General features: G+C 39.6%; 2 protein-coding genes across 3 annotated transcripts; both read right to left on the bottom strand.

Moving 5' to 3' along the window:
* Positions 1–496: 496 nt before the first annotated feature.
* LOC101723434 (uncharacterized) lies at positions 497–6,606 on the bottom strand. 2 transcript variants are annotated; one of them, XM_004863958.4, is made up of 4 exons: positions 6,102–6,606; positions 4,776–4,865; positions 2,200–2,284; positions 497–696 (listed from the first exon to the last, which is right to left on the bottom strand). In XM_004863958.4, exons 1-4 carry the CDS (start codon positions 6,486–6,488, stop codon positions 638–640), a joined length of 621 nt encoding a protein of 206 aa, XP_004864015.3. In that variant the 5' UTR covers positions 6,489–6,606; the 3' UTR covers positions 497–637. The 2 variants fall into 2 exon arrangements, with proteins under 2 accessions (XP_004864015.3, XP_004864016.2); XM_004863959.4 differs by lacking the exon at positions 2,200–2,284 and having other exon boundaries at positions 6,102–6,545.
* Positions 6,607–6,741: 135 nt separating this feature from the next.
* Positions 6,742–22,822, bottom strand: LOC147828934 (uncharacterized). Its single transcript, XM_087207582.1, has 2 exons — positions 17,786–22,822; positions 6,742–13,920 (listed from the first exon to the last, which is right to left on the bottom strand). The coding sequence occupies exons 1-2, from the start codon at positions 18,485–18,487 to the stop codon at positions 13,915–13,917; spliced, it is 708 nt and encodes a 235-aa protein (XP_087063708.1). The 5' UTR covers positions 18,488–22,822; the 3' UTR covers positions 6,742–13,914.
* Positions 22,823–22,930: the final 108 nt, after the last annotated feature.

Raw genomic sequence — 22,930 nt, 5'->3', positions numbered from 1 at the left:
AGAAGATAACTTAACAACGAACTAAATAACTTACAGTTTATATGACGGACTAAGTAACACAGGAAAAGCCCATTTTGAGGATAGGGGGTGGGGATAAAAATTGTTTTACAGCCATTCTAGTAAAGCCTAATTCTGAACTGCAGATTACAACCAATATTTAAACATACCTTCACACAGCTGAGATGAGAAAAGAAACTTAGACCCAGTGGCCAAAAAATAACCTGTTTCCAACCTCCTCAGGTTCCAGCATATCCCAGAATAAAGTGCAAAGGGAGGAAGAGAGGAACAGGCTTTCAAGTGCCACACTCACCTGAAACTAAAGATGTCCATTGTTTAATCTCAGCTATGTACACTAAAACTTCACACAGTAATGTCACAATAATGGTACTTAAGCAAGGTTAAGGGCACTGTTCTGCTCCCACCTAAGATTTATAAGTCCTGACCAAAAGCTGGCTTATTGCTGTAATTTATCTTAAAGTAACAAAATAAGACAAAGCACGGTAAAGACTGCTTTATTGGTGGTAGTTAGTACAAGTCAATAAATATTGATCCCCAAAGAAGAGCTCAGTTATTTATCATATTACTGGTCCAGGGAGCTGACTGGAACTGAGCCACGTGACTGCTGGTCTGACTGAAGTCATTCCGGCTTCTTGGGAAATGATGCCATAGCCAACTGATAGATGGCATATGCAGTTCCTACAAAATACAAACAAGAACTTACAAAAACTGTGAGACTTAAATATATATTCCAGCTCCAAAGTTATACAATCAGAGCAAAGCTGGCATTGATTACCTTAGTGGAACACAAAAATGCACTGTGATAGATGCTGGCAATATTTTACTTTTTTTCTGGTACCTGAGATCAAACTAAGGACCTTGCGTTTTTGAGGCAGGTGGCAGAATCACTGAGCTAAATCCCCTGGCCAATATTTTAAATAAATATATGTAAAATATATTTCATGTAGTTTTAATATTAGTCAATTTCTACAGCAAATGTTGATATTACACAATAATGTACCTGTCAACTTAAAAGTGTCACCAAAATTTTTAAATGAGATTAAGAACACATACAAATAAGAACACATATTTCTATATTAACCTAAGATTCCCTGAGAAATACTAAGGGATATTCAAAAGCACCCTCTCTCCAAAGAATCAAAAAATATGTATGCCTCCCCTAAAATGTGCCATCAACATAAAACCAAGTATGAGAATAAGTAGCCAAATTTAATATTAAAAATAGCTAATTGGGCCGGGGATTTAGCTCAGTGGCATAGCTCTTGCCTTGTAAGCACTAGGTCCTGAGTTCGATCCTCGGTACCAAAAATGCTAATAAATGGAATTTTATTTTTAAAACTAATAACCAGCCTAAGAAAAGATTACACTGACTAAAAACATTATAGGACATTATCTTATTAAGAAAGCTGAGCTGGGCATAGTGGTGCACACCTGTAATCCCAGCATTCAGGAAACTGAGGCAGGAGGATTGCCACAAGTTTGAGACCTGCCTGGGCTACACAGTGAGTTCAACAACTCCATAGTGAGACCTTGTCTCAAAAAAACAACAAAAAAGCCCAAATGCCACTATCTGTTTCAACCCATAAATGTCCCTTCCACTTATCAGAAGTATGTGACATTCCTATCAATATGATGAGGACAGAGTAATTATGCAAATCCTGTTTCCCTTCCTTCCTCAGAGACCAATCACTCAAATTCTTATATTCCCACTACTCCAACGTGTGACATGCTTGCTAATACTGACTAATGGACCTAAAACACTGAAAAAAAAAATACAAGTATCTTTGCAGATGTAAAAACTAAGTACTGTTTGGTACCAGTTTTATGTTAGTCATAAATATGTATGTACAGGTTTTTTATGCAAAATGTGTTATTCTATATCAGAGTTAAAATGTTTAAAAAGTCTCTGTGATAGGAGGAAGTGGATGTTTTGGGCTGAAAAACAGGATCCAGGGCCATTAAACACTCAGAAAGTCAGCTCTATCACAAGATGTCAGAAAGACATCAAAATGTTCTTATAGCCTATGTTTCAACTACCCTCTTGAATCTTTCTATCAGCCACAGTAAGATGTCACATATTAGAGGCAGACTGCCCACATTAAAATACTGTCACAGCAAAAGCAATGAAGTTATCATTACCACATTACCATTATTTTTCTACAAACATGCCAAATGTCTTACCACCAACTGTAAGAACCATAGTGGCTCTATACAAGAGGGCATCAGCTAGCCCACCCTTTAGGTGCACTGGAATTTCACTGTTCTCCTAAGTTAAAAAAAAAAAAAAGACATTAATAGATGTGGCTCTTATTTCCAATTAAGTTTCAAAAGATAGTCATTCATATAAAAATTAAACAGCTTCTGAAAAACATTTTAAATATCAAAATTTAAAAGAACTGTAATTTTCTCCATTTATTCTCTACTACTATTTTTAAAATAAAAACTTCTTTTGAAGTTAATTTAAGATCCAGTAAAGATTCCCCCTCAAGGAATATATAAATATTAAAGCAATAAAATATATTTGAGTTGAACAACTTATATATATACATATAAATATATATAATCAATTACCATCACACTTTAGATTTAGTCCTAGGGAAGGGCCCCACCCTTAAAAAAAAAAACGAGGACAAGGGATTTTCATTTTTGACCCTAATCTATATGCCTGGTTCCTAATCCAGGATCTGGCAAATAGTAGATATTTAGTATATCTGTTAAATATTTTATTTTGATGTAGTATATATAGTATTTTTATCACCTAAAATTTTACATGGGAAAAATCAGACACCACAAAAGACAACCTAAATTCTACAAAAATAAATTGCTCCACTTTACTAGATCTCTACATTTTAACACAATTTTTGTGTGTGTGTGTGTGGTACTGGGGATCGAATTTAACACATAATTCTTCTAAATTACACATACTTCTTTAATACACAAAATAAGATTATGCTATATTGTGACCTTCCATATACTATTTTTTTGCTCAATAGTACCTTAAAAGCCATTTTATTAGTCCACTTAAACTTATCCTACTCTTTTCAATAGTATTCCACCATGCAAAAATATATTAACTGCATTAATCAATTTTCTAATATTGGATATTCAAGCTCTTGGGATTTTATTAAAATAATCTTTCCTGTTTTTATATTCTTAGGCAATTATTTCTGTAGCAAAGATGCTTAAAAGTAGGCTTCCTAAGTGATAGAGTGATTTTTTTTTTTTGGTACCAGGGATTGAACTTGGGACCTTGCACTTGTGAGGCAGGCGTGGGAACTACTGAGCTAAATCCCTGGCTAGAGTGATTTGTTTTCAACAATACTCTCAAATACACACCAAAACTTTGTACCAATTATACTGCCACTTAGCATGTTGTATGTGGATAAATGTACATACATCTCACACCTAGTAAACATACCTACTTTAAATCCTTCTACAATCTTGCCAACCAGGAAAGGGTAAAGTAACCTATTTCCTGTTCATCTTTGTTTGTTTTAATAAGACTAGTGTACAAGATAGCTTTTTTTGTTTGAGACAGGGTCTCACTATGTAGTTTAGGGTGACCTTGAACTCACTATGTAGCTCAGACTGGCCTTCTGCCTCAGCCTCCCGAGTGCTGGGATTACAGGCGTGCACCACCACACCTGGCCCAAAGATAGCATTTTTATAGAAGCTACAATTTTTTCGTTCCAGGAACAGATAAAGAAATGGCAGTCCCATGATCTATAAGATCAAAGGGTAGTGATTTCAGATCAGGACCATTTCTCGGTGACACTGAGATGGCTAAGTTGGCCCACAACAAATCTATGGCAGGAAAAGAAAATGCAAGAGTAGCTTGGAAGTGCTGGTCAACCTCAGGGCTGCAAAATGCCTGGGCCTCAGGTGCCAAAGCATGGTGTTGCTCTTACTCCACACAGGTAGTGCAAGCTCAGCCAGTAATCCACCATTTAACCTGCTTCTAAGCAAAAGCCACAGCCCATGGCCATCAGTGCTTCCAGAAATGAGGCAGAGGGCAGGGAGAGGCAGTCAGGACAGAAAACCAGCCATGGTCCTCAGGAATGTGCATCTCCTATACCTTGGCTGTTGACTGCGGTGAGCTTAATTTGAATTTCCAATAGATCTGTAGGAGTTCTTTGCATGAAGAATATTATACTTTGAAAATTTCCTTTGAATTTGCTCCATCTTTAATATCTATAAATTTCAAATTTTTACGTTATCAAACATTTCCTTAGGAGACACCCCCAAGCCTAAGATTATAAGAAATATTCTCTTTATATTTTAATATTTTGAGAAGGTAACATTTATATATACAATTTATTTTCTTAGTGTACTATATAATAAAGGATGGAACTTTACTTTCTTTAAAATAGCTATTTTTTTCCAATACTAATTTATTATATTCATTCACACTGATAGGCTGTGTCCTTTAACACATATTAAATGTCCACATATGTATTAGATCTGTTTCTGGGTCTTCCCATAGTTTGTCTATTCCCATACAGTTATTCCCTTCAAGAATGCCAGTTCATCATAAACATCTCCAAAGAAATTATCATTGATCTACACCCCTTTCCTTTTCTCAGCTTACCCAAGGTCTCTTAGATTCAGCAAAAATGCTCAAGCCAGCTACCAAGGATTTTTTTTTTACTGCTGATATAAGAGGCTCATTAACAAGCAAATATCTCTAGATTTACTTCCTATTTCCACCTCCTGGTACTCTATTACAAATACCAATCTCTTTTAAACTATTTCAGTACCTGAAACAGCTTTTGCTTCTGTGGAACTTTATTTTCAAAATGCCTGCGTGAAGCAGTGCTGATGGTTCTCTGGGCAATCTGTCGAAGAGCCTGAAATGGGAAAACCACAAACATTAAGCAGATTTAGAGCCTAAAGAAACCTTTTAAACCAGCCATTTTCAATCCTTCATGTTACAGGACACTGACATCTGGTTTGTCAAAAACAAATCTATGAATAAAACACAAAGATCATTTTGCTGCAAAAAAAAAAAAAACAAATCTATGGACCAGCATTCTAATTTTTCAATTTGCTGTCCTTCCTCTGCTATTCTCCTCATATTACATTTCGCAGTCTCCAAATACTATATTCATGACCTTTGCCTGAGCTGAACCAGCAGCATTTTGTAATCTCCGAGAAAAACATTAATATGCAGGTATTATAAAAATAAATGGGCAACCAAACTAGACTAAGTTCAAACGTTTTCATTTAATACCCCCCCCATATTTTAAAAAATCTATTACGTGACACTAAAACACACTAGCATGATTCCTATTTAATTAAAATGTTCCCCTCGTTAAATTTTTGTGGTGCTCAGATCAAGCCCACACCCTTGCATATGTTGGAGAAGAGTTCTACCACTGACCTACATTCTCAGCCACCTAAGGAAATTTTAATAGGGTATAAATCTTTTAAAAAGGACTTGTATTACATACTGAATTGAATTAAGTGATGAAATGTGTGCTCCACTTTCTAAAGTAAATGACATTGAGAAGCTTTGTAAAACGTTTGTTAAATACAGTAATACAAAAGAAATTGATCACTGTTAATTATCCTTTTTTTCCCTAAAATTCTAGGAAATATTTCACGTGCCCAAAGTCGACAGAGGGATAACTGGTAATGTAATATGGGCTCATGAAGACAACACTACACTTTATCCACTGACTACACCTAAAATTGATGGACTTCTGATGCTTGCCAGAACCACTGAAACTTGCAACCTTCAGAAGCCGAGGACAGCTTTCCACCTAGTGCTTCCGGATGTCAGAAACCCAGCAGGGCCGGACCTTTACTCATTTCGGAGGGACAAGGCACCAAGAACCCACTAGCTGTGGTGGTGACGGCCACGCCACAACTTTGTGATCGCTCTCCGGCCTCTCTTCTCTGTTCTCATTAGCCCGGCGGCGGCCAGGGGAGAAAAATGGGCGAAAAGTAGGGCCGCAGGAGGACAAGAACCAAGATGACTTCAGGAACCGCCTTCAGCCCTCTCAGGAGTTTTCGTCCTCGCCCCTTAGCCTGTGCTCCCGACCCCTACCACCGTCGCGAATATAAACCCAGAAACTCCTTACCAGCAGATTCCGCAGCATCTTGGCCAGGTTACGAAGCACCAACCTTGACAACTGACCGCCAGAAACGAACGCCACCACAGGCCCTGGAACCGGAACCGGAACCGGAGCGACTTCCTGGTTTTGCGCAAGCGCACACGAATACAAATCCTTCCCGGTGCGGAAGACACTTGCGCTGCCCACCAAAGAGAGCGGAAGGCGAGTGCAAGCGCTGCGGGGCTTTGGTGCTCTAGCTGCCCGCCGCTCGATGCCCGGCTCGCCTCCCGGGGGTGGGCCTTGGAGACTGGGAACAGCGAGTCTGGGAGAACCAGTATGAGACCAGGCTGTCCTAGAAAATTGGTGTTTTGACCGAGGCGGCGTGAACGGAGCAACCTTCGAGCCCCCGCTCATCCACGAACTGTGGTTGGTGACGCTGGGGACACAGATGACTCTGCGCACGAGGATACGCGAGTCCCGCCGCAGACGACTGCTGTGCGCGCTGCTGACGCTGAGATTGCCGGGAAGAGCTGTGTCGGACCCACGCCGCCTTCGGGACGGAACCCGCGCGGTGTGGGGAAATGCTTCTAAGGGGGCGCACATCCACGGCTCGTCTGGTGGGCGGCGCTGCCCAGATTGGCAGTGCAGATAGGCGGTCGTTGTGTTTTGCATTGGTCTGGACTTGCTTAATTCTTATGACAGAGGTCTCTGTTCCCACAGGAAGGATCTCCACCTTTCCACAGACTTTACAGAGTATTCCATTGGCACTTGCAGTATAAACTAATGGTCTATGGCGCGAAAAAAAAATGAAATGTGTGGATAAAAACTGGTTAGCATTAAAATTATTCTTTCTGATCCTTAGAGGGGTTTTTTCCTCCACCCTCTACTTCATGTTAATTGGTCCACCAAATTAGCTGTCCCAGTTCAAATTCTCTTCCTCACCAAGGTTTACGAAAACCTAGTTCGTGTCTTCCTTAAGAGACTGAAAGGATCTGGTTTTTCTTCTCTCTTCTGTATTATGTACTGTAGCCAAACCTTTATGCATAATTACCACGTTAGTAGCTATTGAATGAAGACTTCCAAGTCTATAATTTGAACTTGTTAAAACTGCTGTTGTTTTCTCCATTAGCAAACTAGATTGTAAACATCCTAAGAACAGACTGACTTTCTCACCAATTCCTAGTAATGCTTAAAGGGAGGACAGATCTAGAAAGCTATGACTCTGCCTCAAAAGAACCAAGAATTTCCATTTAGTAGATCCTCACACTGATCTCATGCTGATGCAGATCCTGATCCTTAGTTTCTGTCACTTAGCACAGTGCAGTATTCTTTACTGGGTCATTCCGTCAATAAACACATTCCCAATTTTTTTAAAATATCAATTTCAAGTTACCATCCCATTTCTGTCCTTTGGAAGAAAAGACTTCTTTTACACTTATCTTTTCCTTCCTACTTTATTCTTGATCCCTTTGGCCAAGTTTTTACTGCTGTTGTTAGGAACTCTCATAGCTTCCATGTTGCTGAATAAACTATCCATTTCAATGTTCAGCTTCTCCATCTGTCAGGACCATGTAACATGGCTGACCACTACTTCAAGATATACATTAAACTTTGAAATAAACCATAAATACAATATAACATGGTGTACAGTTTGGGCTGTGAAAGCACATATGTGTCAGTCCAAAGTGACATTTCCCTTCAACTCAAGACAGGATTACAGAGATAGCTAAGGAGCCTCTCAAACTTAAAACCAAGATGAAGGGCCCAGGATTTAGCTCAGTGGTTCTGCCGCCTGCCCAGCAAGCGCAATGACCTGAGTTTGATCCCTGGTACCAAAAAAAAAACAACCCAAAGTGAATTCTACTTTCCAATCTTCGTTCTTAAACCTCCTCTGTACTTTCCTCATCAAGACTCAAACATTGACTTTTCAATCATAACCTATGATCAAGACACTAGAAAATTCTATTTGCTGCAATGTGAATCTGACCACTTCTCATTATTTCTAACACTACGATCACTATACCAGGCCATCAACATCTCTTTGCTTGGATTACTGGAAAGGCTTTTGTAACAGGTTCTTTATTTCCACTCTTCTACTAACTACCATCCCCTCATCAATCTTCCACACCACAATGATCATTTTAAGAACTTAAGTTCGATAATAAGACTATGGTCAAAACTGTTTTGTTCACTAGTTTATCTCTCCCCAGCACCTAAGATAGTAACTGGCACATAAAGAATGCTCAGTAAATGTTAGATAAAGTAACTTGAGACAGAAAATGCCTGCTAAATACTGGTCAAATGAACAAATAGTGCACTGCACAAAATAATTATTGAAAACTCAAAAAACATCTTAATATGTGGACGCTTTTTCAAGTATCAGTCCCAGGTTATACTACTTCTTCCTGCTTAGACAGGAAAATATGGCTGGAATTTGCTTGAGTACTTATAAAGATCTTCCTGGCCACACTTGATATTACCAGATTTCTGAATTCACCTTCTGAACCATAAATTACCTTCAAACTAGACTCCTTTCCAAAACATGAGTTTGGTTTTTTATTTTTTGCTTAAATTCTTTTATTGGTACATTTTAGGTATACAATACGTTTACATTTATCATGGGGTGCTTGTACCTGTACATGAGGTTGGTTTTTTAAATCCTTGTTCTTTTATAATATTTTAGAATGACTCTCCTGAAAAACAATGCCTCTAAAAGGTTCTTGAACAGTGTAACAGAATTGGCAGTATTCTATGTAGACATAAGGAAATTCTGAGGCAGATAAAGGTCTTTTCAGTAAGATACCAGATGTGAAAATACTGATAGCCAACCCGACTCCATCTTGAGCCTCAACACCAGTTTGTACATGTGGTTGGACAAAGCCCCCAAAACCCACATCCTGCTTGGCAGTAAACTTGCTGCAGTTGCAGGGTGTTCTGTAGCTCACCTAGTGTGTGAAACTTCCTTGTATCCCCCATTAACCTGGCATGATTCTGCTTCTGTAAAATCCCACTTGCTCTCCCCTTGAGCCCTCCCCAACTGAAAGCATGATTTAAAAGGAGAAATCAAACCGCTTCCTGATGCAGAGAGAACTTGCTGGGCACTCACCCCCTTTGTCTGCTAGCTTTAATAAACGGACTCAAATCTGGTAGAGTGTAGCCCATCTCCATTGTTCTAACTCACTCATCCATAACATTAGTTACTAATGCAAAGTTACCAAAGTAGTTATCCAGTTTTCCCTTTAAAAAACAAATAACGTGACTTTGATCCTGCCTAAACTTTCTTTAAATCACCAAAACAGAAGTCAGAAAGTTTTGTGTGATTTGGATGGGGGGGGGGGTGATTCTGGAACCACACAGCACAACTAAAATCTGCTTCCAATTTGACAAAAATGTAGAACAGTCTCATGTGAAGTTAAATGTATACAAACTTCTGGTTAAATAGATAATTCCATATATTCTTTGTCACACAGTTCTATGGATCACTTATTGGTATTAAAGAGTATGTGTCCTTTATTGACATTTTTATTATTAAATAAATTATCTAATTGCAAGTCTTAGCTTTTATATCACTTAAGGAGTTGGGCTGATGACTTATCTCTGCTTCCTAAGTCCTTATCATAAGCAATTTCTCAAAACATGAGAAAATGAGTCACTCTCCCTTGTAAAATGATTAGCTACTTACTCTGAGTATTAGTACTTTGCAATATCCTCAGAGGCACATCTTTTAAAGTCCCTGACCTTGTGGAGCATACAGTCTAATTAGGAATGTAATACACACATAATTTGGTGCAGACATAAATGTCTCTCCAGGTAACTGGTACAAAAAAGTTGGTATGAGAAATTCAAGGAAAGTAGTAGTCATTTAAAAGATTTTGAAAAGTCAAAATCTTAGCAGAGTTCAGTAAAATCAGAATAAATGGAACAGAGCCTAAAAGCATTTCAGACTTAGATTAAGAGTATGATTAATAACCTGAATTTGGAATCAAGCATAATATACTGCAGGAACTGTAAAAACAGAGGACTAGATTGGGTCCAAAGAGAAAACTTGTAATTAAGAACTTGTAAGTCAGATCTGGAGGCTGTCATTTAATAGTGATATGAATGAGACTGGGATGTAACTCAGGATGACAGCATTTGCCTAGCATGCATGAGCCTCTGGGTTCAATCACCACCATAAGAACGATGATAATGACTGAAAGCAAATTACATAATCTATTTATACCTCAGTTTCTTTATCCTTAAAATGAAGGTAACAGAATCTACCATCATTAGGTGACTATAAGGATTAAATGAGATAACTCAAATATTAGCTATTGTGGAAAGGCTGGCTAAGGAGAAACACATCAAGAAAAGAAAAATTCAGGCAGTAAGTGTAGCATATGCAGAGGCAAAAATGAGAGGGTAAACAGGTATCTTCGAGAATTACAAATAGCTCGGTTTGGCAGAAGGAGGAGGATTATAGTAACTTCAGTGATAAATATTATCTTGAAGGTGCCTTAGAGCTATTCCAAGGATTAAACAGCCAACTGTTCTAATGAGAACCCTAGTTTATAAAAACCACGTTAGTAGTAATGAGAAGCAGGATTGGAGGTTGTAGGGAACAGGGAAAGGGGATGTTACCAGAATTCCTGCAATGAGCCAGCTCACAGTCTCCTGTGAGCCAGGACAGCACAAGGCGAACAAATGAATAAAGACAGGAAATGAGATTTAGAGAAGCTGAGCTTTGGGCCTGATCAGTGCTACTCTGGGCAGCAAGGACAAAGGCACCCTGAGCTTGCCACACCTTCATTCCAGACATCAGGAGTAACAGATGACTCAGAAGGCAGCTGCAATAATCCTAGAACAATGAGGAATTTAGATGAAGATCCTAGATCAAGAGGACTTTGTATTGATTAGGAATTTGTCCCTCCCCAGGATGTCTTCAATTGAAGTAATCCTGCCTTGGAGCATCACAGGACCACTGAGGTTTTTAGCTTTGACATGAGGCAAAAATGGAGTTACGTCTGGACATGCCATAGCCGGCCTGTAGGCAGGAAAACTAGGCCTAATCATAATTTAATTGTGAAATGACTTTTCCCCCAAATTATGTAGAATTGCTCCCAACAGGAGGTAAGTTATTAGCCAGAGAGTCAGATGGCTGCTACACTAATCCAAGGAAGAAAAACTTGAACTGAACAGCAAAAGGACGTATATAAGGATATGGATGAGAGCGCCAATAAAAAGGAAGTACCTTCAAAACTCAAAAGAATGTAATAATTAGAGTAAGGTGGCTGGAGAGAAGAGCTAGGGTTTCCTCATTAGAACTGCTCATACCTTTTACTAAATGGAAGAATATGAAAGCCCTCTGGGGCTGGGGTGGAGTTCAATAGGCCCTGGGCTCAAACCTGGGTCCACACCCACTCCTGACAACAAAAATAAAAGAAACCCCAAGCTCACATGGGGTGGTTCCAAGTCTTGCCTTATTAACCTAGATTAATTCAATATTAAGCTATCAGTTAACCTTCATTTCTCAAGAGATAAACAATGAGTTCAGGTAAGATAAGGAGGCATAAGAAAAGATAGTGTAAATATGGTAATAGAAATGATAAGGAATTTAAGATTGCTCAGGGAGTTACGTGTAAAGTAAGAGAGCACTGAACATAAATGTCCAGACTCCCAACATTTTCTAAGGTTCCAAAAATCAGGAGTTACAGCCAGATACTAAAAATGGACAGGGAAATAAAATTCCTATCAGATGGAACAAAAAGATCAAGGGTAAGTTTACTTGGTGTGGAAATTGTTCACTGAGTGCTGACTTTTATATACTTAGAGCTAAATGCTTTTTATTAGTCATTTACCTTATTTCTCAAGACAGTATCAGTGGATATTAAACTCCCTATTTTGAACCAATCTGAAGGTGCAGTTGGTAAATATAAAAGCCATGTCAGCTGACTTCTAATGTTTTTCTGAAACCTTTTGGACACTGTAAGACCGAGGGCCTTACCAAACGCTCTGAGGAGCTGACTACAGTGACAAACATCCGGGAAGGAACACACCGGACAAGTTGGAAAACAAAACAGACCTTTATTAGTCTGGCCAGACAGCACTCCCAAAGCAAAATAGCTTAGAGAGGCACTGGCTCAGAGTCCGAGGCTGTTTTTTATAGGGGGTTGGGGGAAGTTAACATGCAGATCTACGAGAAAAGGAACAAAGGTTAGTGGTCGACTGTCACGCACTGATGGTCAGCAGACACACACACTAATGGTCACGACCATATGGTCACGACCGTCACGTACTGATGGTCGGCAGACACACTGATGGATTGTTTTATTGACAGTGGGCCCGGGAACATTAGTTCTCCGGACAAACAAGGGGTTGAGTAATTTATTTAGGAACTTTGTTTTGTTACAGATTTTATCTATTATCCCAGAACTAACAAGCACATTTTAACCATTAATTTTTAAATACAATAGAGGCTAGGGGAGTAATTGAATTTGGAATCATACAGTCCCACATTCCCCACTGATTTTTTGTAATCTAAGTAATCTTATGCATAAATGTAGGCATCCATTGTATACAACAGTATGATAATAATAAGCATATACATATGATTATAATGGCAATGAATAGTTGTCTTAACCATTGTAAATTGGGCAGCCATTTAGTTAGCCATTTAAACAGATCTCTGTCATCCTCATCATGTACTTTTTGACCCAGATCTTTTAATTGTTTTTATTTTTTAATCTTTGGACCATTATTGGTTAGATTGAAGCAACACATATTTTTAATTTTTTTGTAACCCTGGTGATGGAAGAGCAATAAATAGTCTATTGTAGCTCTATTATCCAAGATCACCTGTCTCTGTTTTTGTAGCTCTTGGTTAATTAATGTCAAGGCTGATAAAGTAGCATTTAATCCTTTGACCACCTTGTATGTTAATTTTTGTACTGTCTTTTTAGCATGGACTCCTATAGAAGGCAAGGCAACAAAAGATGTTATCATAGTTATTACTTTAGCATCTGTTACCAGACCTATATCATCATCATATCCCGGCGCAGTGTAAGGTGACCAACATTTAGTTTTATTAGGCACAATCAAATCAGTTTTATCTGGCAATACTACAGCTAGACAACTCAAGCAGCAAAGAGTCTTGGTTAAATTTGTTGGGATATAGTTGAAGGTTTTTTTTTTACAGGTGTAAAACCATCCTATTGGCAGGGAGATATGGCAATTGTTATACACAATTTTTTGTTTTACATGGCAGGGCATTTTTAATTGTTTTATTTTTAGACATTTAGTTGTACATCCTTTATATACAGTACATTTAGTCTTATTTGACATGATCACTTTAGGTGTATATAATTCGACAGCATTTTTAGGCTTATGACATGTGACAGGTCCCCAATTATAACTATCTATATAAGTAAGTGTTTTTTTTGGAATATCTTTAAACAGGGTATAGGGCTGTATTAACTCTAAAGGGGTGTATATCGGGATAAGACAACTTTTTAATACATAATGGAAATTTATATCAACATTTAAACAGAATTTAGATAGATTAAGTGAGTTTGTCAATTGAATCCATATATTTTTTGTGATCTAGTCCTCCTGAGGGCAATACTGTCAATGTCCTAGAAAATATTATCATGAAGGCGAAGCATTTTTAACCCGTTCCAATTTTAGCTTTTGGTCACCCGGTTGGCTGATAATCTTTTATTTGTCCTTTTTGACATCCGCGGGGGGTCCTGGTTTTAGATGGTTGTGATGTATCCAGGCAGAATGTCCAGTCACCTTTATTGTCAAAGGAGTTGACAGGACAACAGGAACTGGTCCTTTTTAGCGAGGTTCCAGGGTCTTGGAATCAAACCTGTGAATAAAAACCAAATCTTTTGGCTTATAGGGTAAAGGTCATAAAGGTTTTTTATTTGGACTTGTCATTTTCTTTTGTAATGTCTCATGTAGCTCTGACTGAAGCTGATGAACTGTGTTTAAGGATTTAAGGAGGCAAAGGTGGGAAAAGTTTTTTAAATTTTATATTTATTAATGGGATGATTGGGGGAGATCATCCATAAATAATCTGGAAGGGGGACAGATTGAGGGGGGGCTTGGGAGTACACCTTATTTGCAGGAGGGCAAATGGGAGGTCTACCCAACCTAGTTTAGTCTCCAAGCATAATTTAGTCAGAATCTCCTTTAAAGTCCTATTTGTTTTTTTTAATCTGTCCTGAACTTTAAGGCCTATAGGCACAGTGTAGGTTTTACTTTATTTTAAGAATATTACTAATTAATTTAGATATCTTAGCTGTAAAGGTTGGACCATTGTCGGACCCCAGAGCTAAGGGCAAACCAAAACGGGGAACTATTTTTGTCAGGAGCTTTTTAACTGTCATTTTAGCTGTCTTTCTCTTAGTGGGGTATGTTTTTATCTATCCTGAAAACGTATCCACAAAAACTAGCAGGTATTTGTACCCATACATGTCAGGCTTTATTTTAGTAAAGTCCAATTTTTAATGTTTTCCTGGAGTTAGTCCTCTGTGTCGGACTCCAGGGGGCCCGGTTACCCGATTAGCATTTATCTTGAGGCAGGTGGGGCATCGTCTCACCATGTCCTGGGCCTTTTGGGCTAATCCCTTGCTGACGAAATGAGGTTTTAGGGCAGCCATCATCCTTTTTTTGCCGAGGTGGGTGGACTCATGTAGTTTTTGTAGCAATGTATCTGTTACAGAGGCTGGGAGCACCACCTTTTTATCTTTAGTCATCCACCATCCATGTTTTTTTTGAGTCCAACGGGTTTTTTTTGTTTTTTTTTAATGTTTGTATTTTGGTTTTTTGGGGAGCACCGGTGTGGGAAGCAGAACAATTTGTCTCCCCACTGATTTTTGGGCAGCTTGTCTGGCTACCTGGTCAGCAGCATTATTACCAATCATTTCGGGGCTAAGCCCCTTCTGGTGCCCACTGCAATGGATGATGGCGATCTCTCGAGGTAACCAGATTGTTTGTAGCAATGTCAATATCTTAGTCTTATTTTTGATTTTTTTTTTTTTAGAGGTCAACAGTCCTTTATTTTGATAAATTTTTCCGTGTACATGGGCGGTGGCAAAAGCATAACGGCTATCAGTGAATATATTTATCTTTTTTTTTTTTTTTTTTTAGAGCCTTGGTCAAGGCAATCAGCTCAGCTCTCTGAGCTGAAGTCCCTTGAGGTAGCCCCTGTTTTTATTTTATCTGTTGGTCCTGGTTGACTACCGTCGCTCCAGCATATCGTACACCATCCCGAACGAAACTGTACCCATCAGTATAGAAAGTTATCTCTGTGTGGGGGAGGGCTTGGTCCGTTAGGTCCAGACGCCCTCCCCTCAAATTTTCAAGTCTTGAGACAATCATGGATGGGCATTTGTTTGTCAGATTCCGGGAGTAGAGTAGCCGGATTGAGGCTAGCAGTGGTGGCAAACTTAATGTGTGGCTGTTTTAATAAGGGTCCTTGATATTGTAACAGTCTGGCATTAGACAGCCATTTGTTAGGTGAGCTATTTAACAAGGGCTCAATGGCATGGGGAGTGATCAAAGTTAAATCCTGTCCAAAGGTCAATTTGTCAGCCTCTCCGGTTAAAATAGCTGTTGCTGCTACTGTCCTCAAACAAGTAGGCCACCCTCGGGCCACTGGGTTGAGCCTTTTTGAGAGGTATGTCACAGGCCGCTTTTATGGCCCCAAAAGCTGAGTAATCACTCCCTTAGTTACCCCATTTTTTTTGGTCACATACAGGGTAAAGGGTTTGTTCAAGTCTGGCAATGCCAGGGCTGGTGCCGATGCAAGTGTAGTCTTAAGCATTTGAAATGTCTGTTGGCAAGCCTCAGTCCATTTGAGGGGTGTGTTTTTTCCCACCATGGCCTCATGTAGGGGTTTTGCAATCTCAGCAAAGCCAGGAATCCAAATCCTGTAATAGCCAACCGCCCCTAGGAACTCTTGCACCTGTTTTTTTGAGCCTGGCTTTGGAATCTGAAGAATTGCGGATACTCTCAATTCTGTCAGCCTCCTCTTTTTTTTTTTTTTTTTTAAGAATATAGCCCAAGTAGGTTACCTTGGTCCTGCAGAGCTGGGCTTTTTTTTAGGACACCCGATATCCCAGTTCCTGGAGGGCTTCCAGGAGGCCCTCGGTGGCTGTAATGTATTCTTTATCAGTTGAAGTTGTCACCAGGAGTGACATACTGAAGAATAGTTGCCTGGGGAAACATTTTTTTTATCTCTTGTAGATCTTTGTTGAGAGCTTTCCTGAACAGAGTGGGGGAGTTTCTGAATCCCTGTGGCAACCGGGTCCATGTCAGTTGTCCAGTAGTTCTGGTATCTGGGTCAGTCCATTCAAAGGCAAAGAGGGGCTGGCTCACAGGTGTTAGAGGCAGACTGAAAAATGTATCCTTGAGGTCTAATACCGAGTACCATACATGATCAGGAGGGATGAAACTCAATAGAGTATAGGGGTTTCGTACCCTTGGGAAAATGGTCTCCACCCGGCTGTTTATTTTTTGTAAATCCTGTACCAGTCTGAAGTCTGAGATGCCAGGCTTCCTCACAGGAAGCAGGGGTGTATTTCATGTTGACTGGCAAGGGACCAGGATGCCAGCTTCCTGGAGTCAGTGGATGTGTTTGGATATCCCCACTTTGGCCTCCAGTCGGTGGGGGTACTGATGTACACGGGTGGGGGTGGCAGAGGGCAGCAATTGAACCACCACAGGAGCATGGTGTTTGGCCAGACCAGGTGGATTTGTTTTAGCCCATACTTGGGGAAACTTTTTTTTTAAGATAGTCCCATTTTTATTTAGGAGGTTCTGAGCCCTCTTTTAACAATTTGAATTTATCTTTAAGGGGAACCGTTACCATAATGGCAGAGGGTGGGTTAAATTTGAAAGTCCCTCCCTCAGGCTCAAAGGAAATAACAGCCCCCAATTTTTGTAGCAGATCTCTCCCTAGCAGCGGGTACAGGCATTTTGGGATAACTAAAAAAGAATGAGTAACAGTGCCTTTTTTCAGATTTACAGTTCTTTTAGTGGTCCAAGGATAAGAGGCTGACTTCCCTGTGGCCCCAGTGATGGAGGACTTTAGGGAAGAAAGAGTACCAAGGGGGGTCTTTAAGACAGAATGGGCCGTGCCAGTGTCTACAAGGAATTGGACATCTGTTTTTCCTATTTTTAAAGTTACCATAGGCTCATTGGGGTCAAGCAGCCATGAGCCCTGGCCCCGTCAATCCTCTTTTTTTATCAAGAGAACCCCATCTCTTTTCTTTTGGTCTCTTTTTGCCTCTTTTTAAAAAACTTTTTATAATCCTTTTTATAATGGACCTTTTTTTTGTAATATGTACATTGGTCCTTTTTTAGTAAGGGCCATATTTTATTATTTTTTGTTGTTGTTGTTGTTTTCTTCTAGACAAAACCTCCATCTGCCAAGGCAGCAATGTTTCTTTCCTATCTTTTTGGCCATTCTATTCTCAAAAGGATCTCTGTTGTTAAACACCTTTATTGTCACACTCATCAACTTTAAAAAAATTTTTTTTAAACCCCTCCATTCGCTGTAATTTCTTTTTAATATCTAGGGCCGACTGAGTAACAAAAGCCAAATTAATTGTCTGTCGATTAGCAGGGGCATCTGGGTTAATTGGAGTATACATATGGTATGCTTCCAACAGATGCTCCAGAAAGGCAGAAGGGGATTCCTCAGGTCCTTGAAGGACCTCGCTTACCTTATTCAGATTGGTAGGCTTTCGAGCGGCTCCCCTCAAGCCGGCTAGGAGATGCTGACAGTAGTTGTGGAGAGCTTCTCTCCCGCCTGAGGAATTAGCTTGCCACAGGGGACAGGTGGATGGAAGTTGTGCCTCAATACGGGCCCACTGTTGTTCATCAAGTGGGGCCTCTGATCCTCCTAACACCGATTTTATGGCCTGTCCTCGAATTCTTTTTCTTTCTTCAGAGGTAAAAAGGGCTTGGAGAAGTTGCTGGCAATCATCCCAGGTTGGGTCATGGGTATGAAAAACAGATTCTAGGAGGGAGATCAAAGCCTGGGGTTTTTCTGAAAAAGGGGGATTTTGATGTTTCCAATTATACAAATCACTGGTAGAGAAAGGGATATAGACATGACGACCCTGTTCTGTTTCCCTAAGAGGCAGAAGAGGAACTGAATTAGTCCCTTCAGTGGGAGCCCTGCTGGGACCATAAGTGGCTCCTGTTAGCGTGTGAGAAGGGGAGGTTACAGAATCTGGAGATTTTTCTTCTTCAGGAAGAGGAGGATAGAAGGGGTTCCGAGATCTGAGGCCAATTTTATCAGAGGAGGATGATGGCTCCACATAAGGTGGAGGTCTTATTTCAAGATCTAAGGGGTCAGGATCTTGTGAGAGCACCATCTTGGGAGCTCGGGCTTTTGCCTCTCGGGGTTTACTTGGGGTCATAACCAAAATGCAAGAGCTTGTTTGTAGGGAACAACGCTGCAACCAAGCCAGAGGCTCCTGACAAGCCTGAACCCAGATATTTATATATGGAAACTGTTCAGGATGGCTAGGGTGTCCAGTGACCTTTTTTCATACCACCCGGCAGAGGCTCGGATCAAAGGAGCCCTCTGCTGGCCATCCAACTCCAAAGGCCAGCCATTCCAACTGACATAGGGAGCGAAGTTTTTCACGAGAAAATTTAACCCCATATTCGTCCTCCTGCTCAGGGGGAAAAAGCCAATTTAAAATTAATGAGAAAACAATCCAACGGAGTATTCTTGGAGCTGGATCCTCCCATCTCTGCCCTTGATGATTTGGAAAAGAAGTAAACACAAAACAGATAGGACATTAACATATGATGAACAAGATGAACAGGCACCACAACAGAACCGAAACTAAATCTTCCCTTGTTCCTCGTCAGGAACCTTGAGGTTAGGGGAGGCTTACCGGCTCATCAGCCACCTCACTCAACAACAAATGGTTGCAACTGGCCAAAAACTTACCTCCGGAGGTTTTTCTGAGGTCTGTGCCTATGAGTCTCCTGCTGGATCCTGCCACAGAGTCTCGGCCAAACTGGGGTTCCTTACCCGGGGATCTCGCTGGGGCCTCCAAAATGTAAGACCAAGGGCCTTACCAAACGCTCTGAGGAGCTGACTGCAGCGACAAACACCCGGGAAGGAACACACCAGACAAGTTGGAAAATAAAACAGACCTTTATTAGTCTGGCCAGATGGCACTCCCAAAGCAAAATAGCTTAGAGAGGCACTGGCTCAGAGTCCGAGGCTGTTTTTTATAGGGGGTTGGGGGAAGTTAACATGTAGATCTATGAGAAAAGGAACAAAGGTTAGTGGTCGACTGTCACGTACTGATGGTCAGCAGACACACACACTAATGGTCACGACCATATGGTCATGACCATCACGTACTGAAGGTCGGCAGACACATTGATGGATTGTTTTATCAACAGTGGGTCTGGGAACATTCGTTCTCCGGGCAAACAAGGGGTTGAGTAATTTACTTAGGAACTTTGTTTTGTTACAGATTTTATCTATTATCCCAGAACTAACAAGCACATTTTAACCATTAATTTTTAAATACAATAGAGGCTAGGGGAGTAATTGAATTTGGAATCATACAGTCCCACAACACAAGTGATGGTGAATGGAGAACAGCGCAGATGTAGGGTAAAGGTCTGACTGAAGTTGAAGATGACAAAATAAAAGCCAATGTAACAGTTTTGTTGTGAAAAGGCAAGACAGCATACTTGCAGACATTATTTTAGACCAGAGTCTCAAGGGCAGGAGAAGAGCTAGGAGAGCTCAAGTACAACTGACACATATTTGCAAAGCTATTTTTTCTGCTTTCTGGTGGTTGAAACAAACTGGCTTGTCAGGCTTGAAAGCCATGCATGGTGAGTTCCACCTTTCACAATCCCCTGAATAACAAAGCTTGTAATATACAGACAGCTCCTGCTCACATCACTTAAAGTACTTAAGTTTATCTTTTAAGGTTTTTTTTAATGTTACAAATCATAAAAAGGTGAAGAGTATATTTGCTTCAAGGTTTTTCTGATTTGAGTGTGTACTGGCCCCAAGAGTTCCCTTCCATTCAAACAAAATGAAAGCAAAAAGAAGAAAACTGGTACACACACCAACTTACATGAATCTAAGGCATTATGCTAAATGAAATAAGCCAGTTTCAAAAGGATAATTTAGAATATTCTAGAAGACAAAGCTATGGGGATGGAGAAAAATCAGTGGCTATCAGGGCTTCTCAGTGGGAAAGTGGGTGACTATGAAGAGATACTCTATGGGAGTTTGGTGAGGTGATGGTACTGCTCTGTATCTTCTTATGGTCTTAAAAGTAACAGAAATATGCATTACAGAAAAAAGTAAACTTTACCATATAATCTGTGAAGGGGTCTAAGCACAAAAGGATAGAGAAAGGAGATCGCAACTGGTAAATGTCTTCCACAAGTTTCTGGAAGATGAAAACCAGGTGTACTATGACTTAACCTGGACAAAAGCCACCACAACCTAAAGCCACTGAAGAGGGATATCACTGAGAAGCATCTCAACTGGTCCAGACCACTGAAAAGCTCAAATACAGAGGTGAAGATTATAACAAAGTGGAGTCAAGGACAGGTCTGAAAAGGACCAGCTGGAAACTGCACAACTGAAAGCTCCAAGCTCCACAATCTGTCTTACCCTCTCTGCCACACACATGGTCTCCCACATTCATTCTGTCTCTCACACGTAGAAGAAATAGAGAATTTTTATCTGGAGGAATTAATGGGAGACAACTAAGTAGCAGAGACACAGGGAAGTAAAGGAAAATGTCAAGTACAAATGAGAAGATGGAAAAGCAGTAAGAAAACAGACCCTTCCTCAACCCATTTCCTTCTCCAGAAGACAAGAGAATTCTTCCTTAGAAAAACAAAATAATCCCAGAGAAAAGGCTACTACTTAAAGGATGGACTCCCTACCAATCATTCCCTGGTGAAGTGCTTCACAAAGTGTGGTCTATATATATGAATGCAGACTTGCCAACTATTTATTACTTATCTAAACTTTTTATCAGAAACAAGGTAACAAATAATTTGCCCAGTGGGACTGCGCTAGTGAAATCTATCACTTGTTAAGCACTGGCCACAAACACAGAGCTTTCAAATACTCTTTTGGGGGGTCTATCAGTTATTGAGACTAGCCAGAAATACAAGAAAAGTTGTCAATATGAACAAAAGAAAAAAAGACTGACCAACAATAACTAAAAATCTTAAGTCTTAACAAGTGAGGAAATCAAAGAAATAATATATACATCCATAAGTACTCTCAGAAAACATATTCTATATATGAACAAAGACTAGGAAATTATGAAAAGCGCAGAAATGAAAGTCTTAGAAATTAAACTATTTTTAAAAAATATATTACTAATTCAACAGAAGGAAGACAATTTAGGAAAAAAAATTGAAAAATTCTAGAAAGAATAGACAATAACATGTAAACAACGAGAGGAAAAAGAGAAGGAAAGGAGACACCAATCCAGAAGGCCAAACCTCTTAAGATCAGATAAGATTTCTCAGAAGCAGGAATGGAACCCTTAAAAGTGGGGGTAAACGTCTTCAAAACTTGGAAAGAAAATTATTTCTGACAATAAAATGTGAGGCAGCAAAAAGGCACTTTAGACATGTTAAGAACTCCAAAAATTTATCTTTCATATATGGTGGGAGACCGGATAGAAAGACTGAGGCCTAATTGGTGAGCCCTAAAAAGAAAAGCAGCACAGAAGCATGTTGACATGCTAGAGGAAAAAGTAAAACCAGTTGAGATTCTATTGTGTACCAGGGAAAAAGTACAACGGAGGGTGGGAGACAGATAATCCTGTATAACTCTAATTGCTTGTACTTGTGTCTGAGGGAATAAAGCCAAGGTATGCCACTCAGGGCACTCTGTTAAAGGAAGACAAAAGCCCCCTGGTCCTCCATATTTTAAACTGATTCTATGTCTTTTTACTTTCCATCCTCATCACCTCTTGGTCAGGTTTGAGCTCACAGGCTGCTTCCTACAATATAACACTTCTAAGGCAGATGTATGTTTCAGAAGGACTCGGTAAACATGAGAGTGAATCAGATGACAACATGCAAGAGTAACAAAGGGAAGTAATGAGGTATCAACAGCACAGCAGGCCAAAGGCAACCCGTGTAGACTGGCACAGAACTACTGCATAAGAGACCATCCTAGTGAAAACACATACATTATTACCTGTTATTTGTGCACAAAAACCCTTTGAGACTAGTGATAAGACCACGGTGGACCTCACAGAAAAGTAGGAAAATTTTAAAGATGGGTTTACAGAAAAATACCTACGTCTTCAGACTGAGACAAATATTAATACCAGGAAAAATAAAATTACACAAAGAAATGTAATCATGGTACAGTCTATAGAATATTATTTTTATAGTCAAACAATAATCTGTTTATTAGTTAATAAGATATAACTATGTAAGTGAAGGCAAGAAATGTTAGAAATTACCATATAACACTATCAAGAAGCTATCTAAACTTACATCAAACAAAAGTGGAATAGACATTGTTTTGATAGAGATTTAAAAAAATACAATTTTGGGGTCAATGTAATGGTCTCTGGGAAGGAAAGATAAGCTCAGGAAGAGAGTACCGTTTCATTATCATAAAGCATTTAGAACTTTATTATTTGAACTTATTGTGTATACATATTTATTTTATAGATATATAAAAGCAAATAAGGTCACCACGGACTGATTTGTTTTTAGAAAATATATTTATTGTGAAATTTCAAATGATATTAGGAGAAATCTGATTTTAGTTTACTGAATGGTGCATAGACTAAAAAGTGGTTCTATAACATTTACTAGATCACCCAAAC

The sequence above is a fragment of the Heterocephalus glaber genome, unplaced genomic scaffold (genome assembly GCF_053883595.1).
Source record: "Heterocephalus glaber isolate CG9 unplaced genomic scaffold, H.glaber_assembly_v1.0 deba00000818, whole genome shotgun sequence".
Classification (NCBI taxonomy): domain Eukaryota; kingdom Metazoa; phylum Chordata; class Mammalia; order Rodentia; family Bathyergidae; genus Heterocephalus; species Heterocephalus glaber.
Note: the sequence above shows the minus strand (reverse complement) of the source record. Positions and strands in the feature narration are given on the sequence as shown.